Source organism: Antedon mediterranea, chromosome 5 (assembly GCF_964355755.1).
Source record: "Antedon mediterranea chromosome 5, ecAntMedi1.1, whole genome shotgun sequence".
Classification (NCBI taxonomy): domain Eukaryota; kingdom Metazoa; phylum Echinodermata; class Crinoidea; order Comatulida; family Antedonidae; genus Antedon; species Antedon mediterranea.
In genome coordinates, this window is record NC_092674.1 from 22,410,094 (window position 1) to 22,426,505 (window position 16,412).

General features: G+C 33.2%; 2 protein-coding genes across 3 annotated transcripts in view; both read right to left on the reverse strand.

Moving 5' to 3' along the window:
* Positions 1-568: 568 nt before the first annotated feature.
* LOC140048753 (medium-chain acyl-CoA ligase ACSF2, mitochondrial-like) lies at positions 569-9,961 on the reverse strand. 2 transcript variants are annotated; one of them, XM_072093529.1, is made up of 13 exons: positions 9,807-9,961; positions 8,140-8,314; positions 7,679-7,861; positions 6,612-6,730; positions 5,846-6,011; positions 5,380-5,475; positions 4,812-4,960; positions 3,789-3,957; positions 3,510-3,617; positions 2,822-2,973; positions 2,004-2,145; positions 1,592-1,702; positions 569-1,051 (listed from the first exon to the last, which is right to left on the reverse strand). In XM_072093529.1, exons 1-13 carry the CDS (start codon positions 9,914-9,916, stop codon positions 929-931), a joined length of 1,803 nt encoding a protein of 600 aa, XP_071949630.1. In that variant the 5' UTR covers positions 9,917-9,961; the 3' UTR covers positions 569-928. The 2 variants fall into 2 exon arrangements, with proteins under 2 accessions (XP_071949630.1, XP_071949631.1); XM_072093530.1 differs by lacking the exon at positions 9,807-9,961 and adding an exon at positions 8,454-8,580.
* A 1,205-nt stretch (positions 9,962-11,166) lies between these two features.
* The window catches only part of LOC140049597 (IgGFc-binding protein-like), a 124,255-nt gene continuing 119,009 nt past the window's right edge, over positions 11,167-16,412 (reverse strand). The window contains exons 118-124 of the mRNA XM_072094526.1: positions 16,238-16,357; positions 15,511-15,885; positions 14,504-14,628; positions 13,584-13,790; positions 12,964-13,119; positions 12,378-12,582; positions 11,167-12,210 (exon numbers count right to left, since the gene is read on the reverse strand). Of these exons, the coding sequence (XP_071950627.1) occupies positions 11,897-12,210; positions 12,378-12,582; positions 12,964-13,119; positions 13,584-13,790; positions 14,504-14,628; positions 15,511-15,885; positions 16,238-16,357 (1,502 nt within the window). The 3' untranslated portion in view covers positions 11,167-11,896. The remainder of the gene's footprint in view (positions 12,211-12,377; positions 12,583-12,963; positions 13,120-13,583; positions 13,791-14,503; positions 14,629-15,510; positions 15,886-16,237; positions 16,358-16,412) is intronic.

Sequence of the window (16,412 nt, forward strand, 5' to 3'; positions counted from 1 at the left end):
TAACATATTTAAAAATGTCACATTTTGGCAAATTTCTTTAAAAAATCCGTTAAAAATGGCTACCCTTTGCTTTTTTTTGGTCATAATTGGCTACTATACCATAGTTCTAGCAACAATATTTTTTAAAACTTTCTTAGATCCACCCCAATTAAGGTTGTCTGGTCCTGTAGACTTATAATTAATTCCGTTCATATTTCAATGTATAATGCAATTTTCGGGGACTCTATATTAAAAATTGTCACAGAAGGAGGTTATTTTTTTTGCATTTTCAATTTTCCCATTTTTTTTGTAAATTCCCTGTATTATTTGTTTTTTATACTGGGTGACAGTAAAAGACTATTACTCCCAGAGGGCTGTGGCTGTGTAAACTAGAACAACAGGGTAACCCCATAGTCGTTTCGAAAGATGTACAAGACATTGGTGTACACTGGACCCACAGTTTCGTTATACCACCAGAACAAGTGAGTGAGTGTGTGTTGAACTCTTGCTGGTATTATGGATACGTATTATGGCTCTTAACAGCTCAACCAATCACTGAATATATACAGAAAGAATTTAATTCCTGTTTTTGATTGTGAAGTATAATACTTTATTATACAGAATATAACTTGTTCAGAGAAAAATACCTATATATATATAAAAAACATATAGAAAAATATTTCAAATGTTTAAAACTTAGTAAAGTAGCAGCACATTATTGTTATAATTAAACCTATTTTATTCAAATGGTATAAATATAACTGCATATTTTATCCAAAAAAATATAAATGTTTTAATGAATGTTTGGTAACCCATGCATGCCCCACATTCTCGTATATTACCAATACAATTCTTCTTCAGCATTATCATATTATTGTAAGACCGATTATCAAATATTATCATCATAATTCATATCAAGGTAATGTATGTCCTTTTTGTAAAGATTACTTTATTTGTCTGATAAATTTTCTTCCATTTCTTTTCTCATGACATATTTTTTAACTTTACCGGTTACAGTGAGTGGGAATGAACTCACAAACTGGATAATGTTTGGTATCTTGAAGTGAGAAATCTAAAGAAAAAAAATTGAAAGTTATACAAACTCTACAAATATCCAAATAAGAGTAAAAAATGTCTAGAAAACCAGATGTTTAAATCTGTTCTCCACCTTGTAAATGTTTTTCGCGCAAATCCAAAGTTTTACAGAGAAAAAAGCACACAACCCTATTCCACTACAAGAGCGATTTTTATATGATGTCTGCTAAGCTTTTCGATCCGCATAAGTGCTCATAACGCATCATAGCTCACTTACTGAGTAGAAACAATTTGAAGTACCTATTTCGCTGAAGCGAAAAACTCATAGAACTATAATTCGATGCAGAGAGGAAATTGGAAAATGGAAAGACAAATACGCATGCGTATAAGCCGACCTTTTCAATTCGCGCGAAAAAAATTCGCTTAGTGGAATAGTGAAAAACAGAATTTGAGTTGTGAAGCAAATAATTAAATTAACAATGTTATTACATCAATCTATAGAAAAGTCTGCATTGAATCATTTTACTTGGCCCTCAAATCTTGTCCAAATTGTTTTTCTTGTATTAGAGATACCTACATTTCCTTTACAGAATTGTTTAATGTCATCCTCTGTTGCCGTTTCACCAGCCTTTAACTTCACCCAAGCACATACCTCTTCACCCAGTCGTTTGTCAGGTATACCAATGACCTAAAAAATAGAGATAAGAGAAGATAAGCTAACTATGGTTGAAAACAGTGGCGACAGCAACAAAACACTGTTTTATACTAGATGATTGGAGATTGATTTTGATCTCCTTTCTCAAACAGTTTAAGCTGAATCTATTTTGCTCTGCTTTTATATCAAGCACTTTTGTTCATGCCTCGCATCAAATCAAACACATACTGTAGATTATTAAATCTATATCTAAAGTAATAATAAATGATTTTAGTAAAAAATATCTAATTTTATGCATAAACAAAAAACCTAAAAAGATATTGTATATACTAACCTGTACATCTTCTATTTTAGGGTGCTTGTAAAGAAATTGTTCAATCTCTGTTGGATATATATTCTCACCACCTCGTATAATTAGATCCTTTATTCTACCCACAATCTTTCCAAATCCATCTTCATCAATAGTAGCCAGATCACTGTGTGTCAAAAATAGTATTACTGTAAATATAGATCTGAGAATGACTGTTTATTTCTTATTATATCTGACATATATCACAGATTTCCTCATCGTGTATCTTTATCGTTTCAAATTAATTAATTACATTTCAGTATATATTTGTGTCTGTCAAGTATTTTCCTTAATAATTTATACTTTACTACATGAAAACATTTTTGTAATGTATTTGTAAATTTACATTTAAAGTTAAGAGTGCCACAGATTAAAAGCTTTGCTTGCTTGTGGTTATCCTGTTGTTTATATATATTTTTATGAAATTTGTGTGGAAAATAAAGAATCAATCCTTACACCAAGGAGCTACAAATGTATAGTTCCATGCTTACATGTTTAGATTTTTGTACATATTAATTTTAAAAAAGGTGTGTTATAAAACAAAAATAATGAATGTTTTGTATTCGTTAAATGGAATATTTCATTGTTGACATTTTGACTTCTCTATTTAACCTGGCTCCGTCTCATCAAATAGAGCCATAAATCTTTCAATACATGAATTATTCTCACCATCCAACTCATAAACATAAACTCATTTTTAATTCAACACACAGTAAGCCAATTATAGACTAAAAACTTAATTAGTGACACTATTTTGGCCATGAGATGAATCCTGAAGAAGAATCCAGTTATCACCAACATACCCTGTATGCAGCCATCCATTACCATCAATTGTCTTTTGTGTATTTTTCTCATCTTCCCAATAACCAAGCATTGTTGTGTAGCCACGGGTACAAAGTTCACCAGATGTGTTGATGGGTAAGACTACACCTGTTTCGGGATCAATCACTTTTACCTGTAAAGACATTACATTATTGAATGTTTGTATGAAACTAAAGTACTTTCCAGACAGTCTACATTGACCAATCAAGTAAAATATACCAACTATTTAAATGAAAATATTTAAGAATAATATCCTAAAGTGGTTTTACTAATACTGTGACAAGTGATTATAGATAGTGGACATGTGGTGGTTGGTAATATTGGTGAAATCTAGGAAACTCTATTCTAATCTCTGCTAGATAAGAAATATTGGTTTCCAGAGGCCAATGGAGTCCAATGATAGGATCTTCACTGTGCCCAAATTAAAGCTTCATTCACACTTGTTCTGTTAAATGGAAATAAAGAGAAGATGGCACTATTCAATTATGTATATCATTTTCCATTGTTTAACAAAACAGTATCATTTTCTGAAGAAGTGTGAATGCAGCTTTAGCCTTCAACTTTCGGGGTTCAGTGCACAGCAAGTTCAATTCATATTACATGGTTTTGTCATCTCAATACAATTGTACCAGTTCAAACAATATTGACTTATGTTTGTCACAGTTTTACCTCATTATGTGGTGATGGCATACCAACAGTGGAGACTCGTTTTTCAATCGGATCATCCATTTCACATTGGAACGTTACAGGACTGGTTTCTGTCAGTCCATAAGCTATCTAAAAAACAGGCAGAAAGACAGATATTTTACGATTTGAGGACATCTTAAATAAATAAGTGATTTAAGACTACTAACTTATTGAGAGCCACAGTTTAAAAATTATTAATTATTTACTTATGTTTATTATTTATTCAACTCTTAATTTCCCAAAAAAATTTGGAATTGGTACCGTAACATCTTTCATGTGCATTTTTGTGTTAACTTGCTTCATAGTTTCTATTGGACAGGGTGACCCAGCCATGATACCAGTTGTCAACGATGTCAGGTCATACTGGTCAAAGTTTGGGTGATGTAGCACATCAATAAACATAGTTGGCGTACCATACTGCGATGTGCATCTACATAGGAGAAAAAAAAAAAAAAAAATTTATTATTTATTATTTAAAAAAATCCCTAATATATACTAATACTAATTATACCAACATTTACCACATACCAATGTTACTATACCAATACAAATAACCAATAACTCTACCATGCACATACCAATACTACTATATCAACATCTACCACATACCAATGCTATTATACCACCATTCCAACAACTCTACCACATACCAATACTACTATATCAACATCTACCACATACCAATGCTATTATACCACCATACCAACAACTCTACCACATATTAATACTACTATATCAAAATCTACCACATACCAATGCTATTATACCACCATACCAACAACTCTACCACATACCAATACTACTATATCAACATCTACCACATACCAATGCTATTATACCACCATACCAACAACTCTACCACATACCAATACTACTAAATCAACATCTACCACATACCAATGCTATTATACCACCATACCAACAACTCTACCACATACCAATACTACTATATCAACATCTACCACATACCAATGCTATTATACCACCATACCAACAACTCTACCACATACCAATGCTACTATATCAAAATCTACCACATACCAATGCTATTACACAACCATACTTACAACATACTCTCTACAACACACCAAATGCTACTATACCACCATACCAACATCTTTAACCCCATACACCATCTCAACCAAATACTAGCATCACATACCATTATGCCAATATCCCTACCACATACCAACACCTACCATTATGACAATATTTCTACGACGTCATACTAACATCTGTACCACCTACAAACATCACGCACCAGAATTTGGATAAATCTCTCACCTTTCATTGTGTATGGCTTGAAGCGTTGCTTCTGGTTCAAAGCTAGGAGATGGGAAAACAGTAGTAGCTCCATGGACTGCTGTTGCCAGGCTACCCAGTACCATTCCAAAGCAGTGATACAAAGGTACAGGCATACTAATCTTGTGATGCTGTAAAAATAAATCATCATTGTTAATCTACAGTATGGTTCCCATATAGTTTGGTCACATTTTAAGCTTGGTTCCCACTCTGAACCGCAAGTAATTTGACCACTAATGATGCAATGGATCATCTGGACTGTCGCTTGTGATTGGTTAATTTACTTGTGTTGTGCATATGTCATTGCATTGCGTCCAAGTTAGAAACCAAGCTTAATCAATGCTGGTATAAGAAGACTTATTCTAAAAAATCCCAGCTGCATCACACTTCCCCCTTCACACTCAACATACATTTTGTTATTTTTTTAATGGCTTTTGAATAGTACACTATAATGTAAAAATGTTTTTTTAACATGATTCAAATTTAGTTTAATTTGTAAATTTGAAATAGTCCTTTTTTTTGGCAGAAATAAATCTGAGATTCTACTTACCTTTAAGTGATAATCGAGTTGTCGACCAACTATTAAACTATTGTTTGCTATGTTATGATGACTAAGTGTCACTCCTTTTGGGTTACCAGTTGTTCCCTTTGTAAACAAAATTGTGTTAAAAGACCTCTACGATTTTATTGTAAAATGAATGCAGGAGGGGTTAGGGCGAAGGGTGTTAGTAGGGCATAAACATTGTAAATTGCTGAACTTTAATAATTTCACATTCTTTGAACACTTTATCCACTCCTCTCACTCAACCTCCTTGGATCTGCCTTATCATAAACATGGAGTCATAAAAGGATTTATAATGCAAAGTAGCCATTTATAACATTAGCTCCATAGCGAGTGAATTAAGTCATAATAGTTAATACAGATTAAATAACGGGCTTCTGCAAAGAAAATAAAGGATTGAAAAATTAAATAAATTAATTAAAACTTAATTATTTTATATAAATTGTAAACTTACAGATGTAAATTGAATGTTGATTGGTTCATCAAATTGCAAACTAGTTCTACATTCTTCAATTACTTTAAAGTGTTCAGATGTTCCCATTGAATAGAGGTCATTGAACGTAAATGACCCAGGGAACTCTTCATCACCCATCATGATAATAGATTTCAAACTGGGAACTCTTGAAGACAAAATAGAAATGTGTATAAGTTAATGTAGAACAATTCCTTTAAATTTTACAGAACTCTTTTGTGTGGCCATTTCAATTAATCTTGATTAATTGAATAAAAGTTTACTTTAAAACAGAAGTGTTGACTGTTGACCGTTTATATTCCGCGAATGGAAAGAGTATCATTGTTCAAACTCATAAAAATAAAAATTTGCATAATAAATCATCTTTCATTATGAATGAATATAGTAATTATAACTACAGACGTTCCAACCCCAAGGTATATTTACCGCCGCCTGGGATGGGCCTCAGTTTGGGTTGATCAAGGAAAGTCAGAAAATTTGATGCGTTAGTTTCTCATCAATCTCGTGCCATGCGAGTACATTATCGCAAAAAAGCGTTTAGCAGAATTACGATATTTACCAGAGACATGTTGCACTATTATAGCAACTATGGACAGTAAATATGGATTTACACACCTAATTGGTGACAGTGGCTTAGGCTGATTTAATCTTCAACCAAAATTCTGGGTGAATTTTCGGAAGACTCCAAAAGAAAACGAAAAGTTGCAACGTTTGTAACAATACAATATATCAAATAATAAGACTTTACCCTTTACTTTGTAAATCACCAGGGCTAGCTGTTTGTACTTCAGGGCATATTTCATCAAGCATACTAAAATAATCTTGTGTCTTGAAAGATTTAGCTGAAACTATCGCCTTACAGGAAACCTTTAAAAAAATGATATTTATGGTATACAACATTTTATGTTTTGCAATGCATGTATTGAAAAGGTATGTCAATAATAACTAAATTTATTTAGTAAGATGTTTTACCAGACTCTGTCTAACTGTACTGTATAATAATAAAAATAATAGTTCATTCTTATATAGATCACCGAAGTTAAGCAACGTTGGGCCCGGTTGCGTTCTGGATGGGAGACCGTCTAGAAATCGTGACGGGTGCTGTATATACTGGAGAGTGATGGTGTAATGGTAATATCGGACTAGCATGTGATAGGCATGGGTTCGAGGTTATCTGTACCATACTAATTGCATCCCTAGGCAAGATGCTTTACTCTCATTGCCTAATCTGGTAGGCGCTGCGCTGCACTGCTGGCTGCCGTGGGTCCATGGAGGGCCTAATCAGAATTTCCTCACTGAGGACAAATATTAATACAAAATACAAAAAATACAAAATAGTGCATAAGTAAGCTCTCAATACTCAATATATTGAGAAACTGAAGAGGTTCGAGTCTCATCCGAGAATTACTTGAAAATTGACTGACAATCTCACCAATTATAACAACCATTGTAGTAGTAGTTCAACAACTGATTAAATTTTATTTTACACCATAGCAATACTGTACATTTCTTAATTGCAAGAATCTCGGTTCTTTGGAGAACAAAAGTATGTATACCCAACAAATCAAATCATCAATTTTATTTATTTTTTCAAAAAATGTTAATTTCATTACCCTTGGGATTGAAAGCATGTTAACCATCAAGCTACAGGTACAGGGAATTAACTTGGTTTAAAAGCTACCAGGATATAGTTCCAACACGAGTGAGGAATTCTGTTTAATGTTTAAAAAAAGGGAAGATGGAAAAGGGTTGGGGTTTGGACTACTTTATTTATAACAATTAAAGGAGTTATCCATTATTGTATGAGTATCATACCTTATTTAGAGCATAATTTAACTCGTCAGTTCTGTATGCTGGATTAATGTTGACTAGTATAGCACCAATACGTGCTGTAGCAAACTGTGTTAGCACCCATTCAATGCTGCTTGGCCCCCATATACCAACTCTATCCCCTTTGCTGACACCAATTGCTAAAAACCCTGCAGCAATTTTGTCAACCTGCAATAATAAAATTTAAAACAGATATTAACAATATATTACTTTATACCAGTAGGTACTACTATATAAATATTTGTTAAATTTTAGGTTAGGAATATAACATACATAAACTTCCAGTGTACTGTAGCACAGACACACAGACACCACACAAACAATGCAAATAATTTGTTCAATCACATATGATCATCCAAACTGCTGCTTGTGATTGGTCAATGTTTTTAAGGGACAGTATCTTTAATAAAAAGTATAATAAAAACAATAGATGTCGTAGCACCTACCTCTTCTTTGAAAGTTGCAAAGTTTTTTCGGATACCCTCACGACAGAAAACATAAGCATCTCGTTCAGGGTAACGTTCTGCAGTCTCCTCCAAAAACTGACCAATCGTCTTTCCTATCAAAGGACCACTACTCGATTTATGTACATAGCTTTCTGTGTATTTTTCTGGTGATGACCTGTTTAATAATAAAGAATATTATTCATTTATTCATATTTTTATGGGTATTAGGCCTAGATTTTTTTTTATGCCGTGGCTAAAGATACGGTACCGTATCCTAACTTCCGTTTACTAAAGGTACGGTAAAATTGCATTACTTCATAATCAGCCAATGGGATGCTGGTACGTGTGTGACGTCATCGTATAAATACTTTGAATTTTGTTCATATCGCGTCTGTACTCTGAATGCCTATCGGCGGTGCAAGGCTGCATTGATGTGTGCGTTGATTCTCTGTGACTCAGCCCCGGAGCAAAACCTAGCAATGTTGAATCCAGAAGTTTAATAACGGGCGACAACGTCGATGCTGTAGTAATAAAGCAAGTTCATGTGGTTGGTGGGCGTTTAAAACATGCACTCGATTTCAAATATTATTTCATTATACAACATACAGTAGTATATAATCAGATATGTTGATAGCCAAATTAGAAGTAAAGGAATTATAATTAAATGTTGGAAATTGTGTTGCGTCTAGTTTATTCGTCCATAGTTTTACTATGAGGGTTTTATTTTTATTCCAAATAGCCTATTTAGGCCTACATTTTTTATTAAACTTTGTTTACAGATGGTGACCATAAACAACAAGCAAATGTGGACAATAAAGGGCCCCTCAAATACACATGCAGCTGGCCCCAGCCTGGCACCTCTTTCTACACAAACAAACTCATATAATGAGAATAGTACGTAGCAAAAGTAGGCCTAGGCCTCTTTTGAAACGGTTTTCTGTATTCTAGAATTAAAATCAACATGTTTTGGCTTTTCAATATTTAACAGACGTAGGCTATACATTTAGTTTTTGTCACACACGACAGCAATAATAGCGATAAATAAAGAAAATGTTAAGCGGTTGATCACTGTTTTCGCGATATGAAAAAAAATCCAAAGTCATTATACGATGACGTCATACACGTACCAGCACTCCATTGGCTGATTATGACATACTGCAATTTTACCTTTAGCAAACAGAAGTTAGGATACGGTACCGTATCATTTAGCCTATTAATCTATAAAAGTATTAACATTTCTAAAAATGGTGGCAGCATTTTAAAAGTACATAGGCCTAGGCCTACATCTTATTTTTTTTTTTTATAATTCATTTAAATTCAATTTGTCCCGAAAGAAGGAAAAAGGGGTCCGAATAATTACACCAAGACCAATAATGAATCACAACGAACCCCAACCCAAAACAAAGAACCACAGCAAACCCCAAAAATGAACTACTAACCGCAATCAGTGCGAAGAATTAGCTCAGTGAACTACATCGGACCCGGGGCTTTCTACTACTAGGGCTTGCCTCCAGCCTAGTAGGCCTCCTACCTAGCCAACCCTAACTAGCTAGGGCCGGGCTAAAAGGCCTAGGCCTATAGCCTATAGCCTAGCTAGCCTCCATCATAGGCCTACCCTAACCTAGGCCCCAGCTAGGCCTAGATCGCTGGTAATTTAAAGAGCATACCTTGTTGAATTTGACCGTAACCACAGAGTATTGTAAGAAGAGCATTTTAATAATTTATTGCAGATACGTAAACTAGGACCAAACGACCGGAAACTGACTTGACACGCCATTTTTCATTATATTTTGGCCCCTCTACAATATGATTTGCTGATACTACGTCTCGTCAGATCATGTTAACAGGTCTAACCATCTGATTGGTCGGTTAAAATTCATCCAGGGCAGCAGCTCCCTCACAGCGCATGCGCGTGTGCATGCGCGTAACTTCATCCAAACTTTTTCGAAAGTACTACTGTTTATCTATGGCCTATTAATTATATAAATTACGTATTAAGGGCAAAATTCGCCTAGGCCTATCCTACTTATTAATAATATTTTTAAAAATAATAGGCAACAAATAAACATAATTTTCTCCTACTCTTGCCCAATTCAACACACCCGTCTCTCAGTATCTTTCCACGGCTGTGGACTTCTTTACTTAATGGATCAGTTTGTGTTCAACTTGTATTCCTTCTTGCGTTCTCTTCGATATAACCTGCTCGACGTTTTTCTTCCTTTTTATCTTTAATTATTTTAGGACAAATTTTTTTTATTGACACATTTTTATGAAATTATAAAAATTTATAAAAGGGGTAGCTGACCAATTTGAGTAACAGCGATGTGTTTTACTTAAGCTGCCCCTGTCCAGCATTTTTTTTATCTCTTTTATTTTCATTTTATAATTATGGATTGATTTTATGCTGGCCGAATAAATAAACAAACCGAGGACAACACAATTGTATTCATCGTACTAATTTTTTCTGGAACCGATTGCAGCAGGATATGAAGATGAAATTGCACTTAAATGTCAGTAGTAGGCCTACTGGTCAATTGGCAGCAACAATAATAACCAAGTTTTCCGACTGTAAATTTTCAATGTAAGCAAAGAATATATATCAGAAGAATGATCAACCCGCAATTTTTGCATTGGAAATTTGTATCAATTTTAAAAGTGCATGAGTGCCCGCGCTGTATACAGACTAATGATGACTTGATTTATATTTTACATGTCACATTAAATAGAATTAAATACATGTATTTTAATATTTAAAAATATGCTTAGATTTCACCGACGTATGTAGCGTCCTACCGCATGGAAAATATTAATGTTGCAGGGAGAACTGCAGATTGCTCATTCTTCTGATATATATTCTTCTGATATATCCACTGAGTATTATGCAGACTAGGCTGTCAGTGTAGTCAACTCTACATAAAATTGATAGTTTTCAGTGCAGTCAACAATGCATTCATATTCAATCCATTTCATTTAGAATTAAAAGGAAGATACTGTACTACTAAAATACATTTTATTACAAAAACCAACGGATATACAAAAATATTATTACAAATATATGTATAAATAGTATTACAAAAAATATGTATACAAAATGTTACAAATCAATCATTCATAAACAAAACAATATGATTTTACTAAGTATAATAATTTTCATTAAAAAAACAGATGCCAAATTTGCATGTGACACCTGTTAAGAAGTATGCATTTGATCATTTGCATATTGTTGACAGTTAAATTAAATAGAGTATCTTTATTTCAGATCTTCAGGTTTTGTTTCCGTAATTTGAATGTTAAGCTGATATAAGTAATGCATCAAAAAAGTGAATTATGTAACATGCCTGTATCATACCAATACAACAGGTGTTTGTGTAAATTGAATTGACTTTTTTCACCATTAAATTATTAATTACAGAAACAAATTATTTCATCTGCTAATATCATTACAGAACCCGTTTTTTTAATCAAACAATCATTTTGTTGTCTTGTATACAGTATCATAAATTATAAGACAAAAATACAACATATAATTTCAAACCATCACCTCTACAGTAACTAAATATAATTACATATTATATATTTACTTGTATTGTATTCAACATGTTATGAAGATTCAAGTATCAGTTGCGGATACATTGTCAATATAGTAGTTATAATAATTTTATTTTAAATACCAAAAAATGAATACTTGTAAATATTGTATATTAAGATAATAATTGATAAAGATACTACCCTGCACCTAATGGTATAATCCTAAAAGTTAACCTAAATTATCAAGATTGGATTCATATTTGAGTCCATATATGTTGTCAATTCCACCAGAACCATCATCAAGTTGGATTTTACGTGCAAAAAGTAGAGATGGCGCATCACTTTCTTCATTCTTTGTAACAGAACTTGTTAACTCCACTCCTTCAATCCCCTGTGATTCACCAAAGTTGGGAGAGGCCGACTTGATCTTTTTAGAACGGAAGAAACGAACTAAAAATAGGACCAGTACACTGAGGATTATGCAAGCAACTGTAAGGGCTGATACAGCTAGAATCATGTCAGTAGTCCAGAAGTCTTGAATATCTGAAACAAAACACATATTATATTTTAAAAATTCTATGTAGTTCATATCATAAGTAGGAATTATAACTGTTTACAGATGCCAACTATTCTGCCTCACAATTTTAAAAGTCACATACTACTTAACACATTCAAAACCAATTATTTAATAATAACAATAACGACAATACCTGCAACCCTAACACTTTCAACTGTTGTAGTAGACACTCTTAACACGCTCTCCTCAAATAGCTTTTCAAGTGGGAATGCAGGTGGTGGATATACAGTTTCAATAGCTTCAATTTGATAGGAGACTAGTCCTTCTTCAACAGCATGAGTAATAGCAGATCCAATGGTGTCGGCATACTCTTTTGGTGATTCTCCATCTCTTGCCATCTAAAAACAAAAAAAATAGATTCACAAATTACAATAGCATTTAAAAAATGACAAAAAAACAACTAAACCTTCTGATAAAATTGTAACATTTAATTATCGCAAGCGTACAGAAAAATTTGATTGCATTAAATGGTTTTCTTGAAGTTGAAAATGTATATAGTGATTCATTTGTTTATGTTTTATAGAGTCATAGTAGAATAAGTCAATGTCTAAGAAATGCTCTCCCTCTCCTAAAATGTTTTCAAAGGTTTACGCTTATATATATATATATTTTGGCCTAATTTCCAATTTCCAAAAAATAACTGATTTTACTCATATACTCATAATCAACTACATTAAGCGTGCACTTTGCCTTTGTGAAAAATATGAAAACTAACATACCAAATACATTTCTATGACAATTTGAGAGGCATCTCGTCGCCTTCTAGAAGATACTGGACTTCCAACAACACATTGGAAAGTTGTGCAGTTATTGTCAGGATAACTGTCCATTGTAACGTCCAATAGAGCCGTACATAAAGTATCAGTAGTTAGTCCCTTAAAAAAAAATAAAAATGTATATATTAACATGGTAAAAACACACCGCTGTATATATATTTCCCAATTGGCAAGTTTGAAAAACTTTTACAAGAAAATAATAATTGTTACTGTAAAGCCAACTTTCAATTTTATAATTGTGTTGTATGTCTGGAAACTTCATATGCTAAACCCTTCTTACATAAGTTTTTTTAACATGATGTTTCTCAGCAAAATTAAGGCAAACTCTGCAGTACGTTGTTACACAGCATAGTCATATAATATATGGGTAAATTTGTAAATGTTTTAATAATCAGTTAAACTGAGAAAATTATATTAGGTCAAAGGCAACCATGATCAATACACAAGACAACTTAAAGTATCATCCCAAGGACGAGGCAACAAGAGTAAAGTATCTTGCCCAAAGACACAAGGTATTTGGTACAGAGAGGTCTTTCTGTGATACCATCTTAGCTCTTACTTACAGGTAAAAGTGTATCAATGTCAACAATTAGTGTCAGAACCACACAGTTAGGGTTGTTGTTGCCACATCCAGTAAACACTGAGTCTGCACACATCATAGTCTCTTCACATGGAGGCAACACACATGTAGTGTCAGGGTTTACAACTTCACAGGTTGTGTCTTCAGAACAATCATCATCAGATGTACATTCAACAGCGCTTGTTCCATTCTGTAAAAAAATATATTATTATATTTTTACTTAGTATACTACACCTAACAATACAAGTATTATTAATAAAAAAGTTTTAAGTTGACATTTAAATAGAGGTGCCAAATTCGCTCCTCTTAAATCGACAAGAAGCACGTTTCAATCACCTTATACACCATCCATGTTTTAGGTCAGGACAGTTTGCAGTAAAATTGATTGAAATATAAAGGATGATTTTGTGTGGATTTAGAGAGCATCTTTTTTTAAAGTTAATACTTGATGCAGATATCTTCAGCCAATGTGATACATTCATTTAGTGAGCAAACAGAAAATACAATTTGATGGAATGTTATATTAACTGAAGTGATGATTTTAAATTTTAATTAATGTCCTTTTGTGCTTAATAACAAAATGTAAATGAAAACCATTCATTATATGATTTCTATGTAAATGGTTTCTTTTTATTATGCTAAACATAATCATGATAATAGGTAAATCACAATATTTTATATGAACCTATTACCTAGAAGGATCATGTTCAAAACAGGCCATGATGACAAAATAGACAATAGGGAGCTATTGATTCATGCATGTGGAGGTATTGGGTCATGGGTACTTGTTTCTCACCTTGATACAGTCGACAACCGACAACATATTGATTGACCTGAGCTTAAATTGGTTGTTGAAAATCAAAAGCTCCCTATTATTGTGATTGTAAAGACATTGTTACTTACATTTGTACAGGCAATTGTTCCATTAGAACAAGAACATTGATCACATATTCCAAAATCCCATGTTTCACCATCTAAGCGAGTTTCTGAACTGAAGAAACAGTAGGTATCTTCAAATTCTTCAAAACCTGTATTTATAAAAAATAAACTTCTTAAATTGATGGCTCTATGTTGTGTTTTTTAAAATGATGGCTCTATGTTGTGCTTTTCAAAATGATAGCTCAATGTTGTGTTAAAAAAAAAATGATGGCTCTATGTTGTGCTTCTTAAAATGATGGCTCTATGTTGTGCTTAAAAAAAAATGATGGCCCTACGTTGTGCTTTTTAAAATGATGGCTCTATGTTGTGCTTCTTAAAATGATGGCTCTATGTTATGCTTCTTAAAATGATGGCTCTATGTTGTGCTTCTTAAAATGATGGCTCTATGTTATGCTTCTTAAAATGATGGCTCTATGTTGTGCTTCTTAAAATGATGGCTCTATGTTGTGCTTCTTAAAATGATGGCTCTATGTTGTGCTTCTTAAAATGATGGCTCTATGTTGTGCTTTAAAAAAAATGATGGCCCTACGTTGTGCTTTTTAATATGATGGCTCTATGTTGTGCTTCTTAAAATGATGGCTCTATGTTGTGCTTTAAAAAAAAATGATGGCCCTACGTTGTGCTTTTTAATATGATGGCACTATGTTTTGGTTTTTTAAAATGCTACCTCTACATTGTGGTTTTTAAAATGATGGTTCTATGAGTGTGATGCATCTACTGTGATGGCTCTATAAATTTGACAGTTCTTGATGGTTCTGTACACATTATGAATCTATATTGTTTTTGTTGAATCTACAGTATTAATGAGATTGATCTATTAATGTGATGGCTCTATACATTTGGTAATCCTATACATTAGGTGGCTGATAGATTTATTAATGTATACTGTGATAATTTAGCTCTACACATTTAATAGCTTTATAAATAGCTTTGATCTTTATGTTTTTTTACAAAGAAAGCCATTATGTTACCTGCTACAAATGATAAATTAAAACCCCTGAACCGAATGCTAAAATCAGATGTAAAGTACATCCAGGCAACATCGCCAGGTATAATGACAGGACCAGTAAGACCATATCCACTTAAATAATACAGATCTTCCTCTTCAACTGCAACTGATCCAGCCACTGAAGATGTATACATTACACCAGGGCCGATATACAAGGCATCTTTAGTGTATTCAACCTCAAAGTTTGATGCGAAAGTGAAAGTGATTGATGTGGCACCAGGTGCAAATAACCGGTAGAAGCCAATAAAATCATTTGGGTAGAAGTCAGGATAGTTTGGTGCTAAGAAGTACCCTACAGCACATTCTGGCCCATAACAAGAGAACTCCTCAGTAAAAGCTGTAACAATAACAAAATATACAAATACAGACAATTGTAATGATACATGAATATTTTGTACTAATAATAGCACTTTAAGGAGCACAATAGATATAAAATTGACCTTTGCATTTACTGTCAATGTACAATATGCATTTTAAGTAAAATGAAAATGTAAGCCTAAGAATACAAGCAATATGAGAGCATTGGATTTGAACTCACAATCAGCAGTTAAACGCCCAACACACTGCGCCACACAGTTGGTAGGGAGACTTGAGCAAGATCATATAGTTTGTCATTTTTTAAAAAGGCTGGAATATTCCAAGACTGTATGTACAAAATACGTAAACTAAACAAAATGTACTTTACTTACTTGCAGTTATGTTGCAATAAGGCCCCATCATGTTACCTTCACATGCACATAAGTAACCAGTGTCAGATAACGGTCTATACAGGCATTCAGAGTTCTCTGGACATGGGTTAGGCCAACATGCTAAATAAATATATAGTATTTAGATATTTTTAATACCACTTAACTATAACAAGGC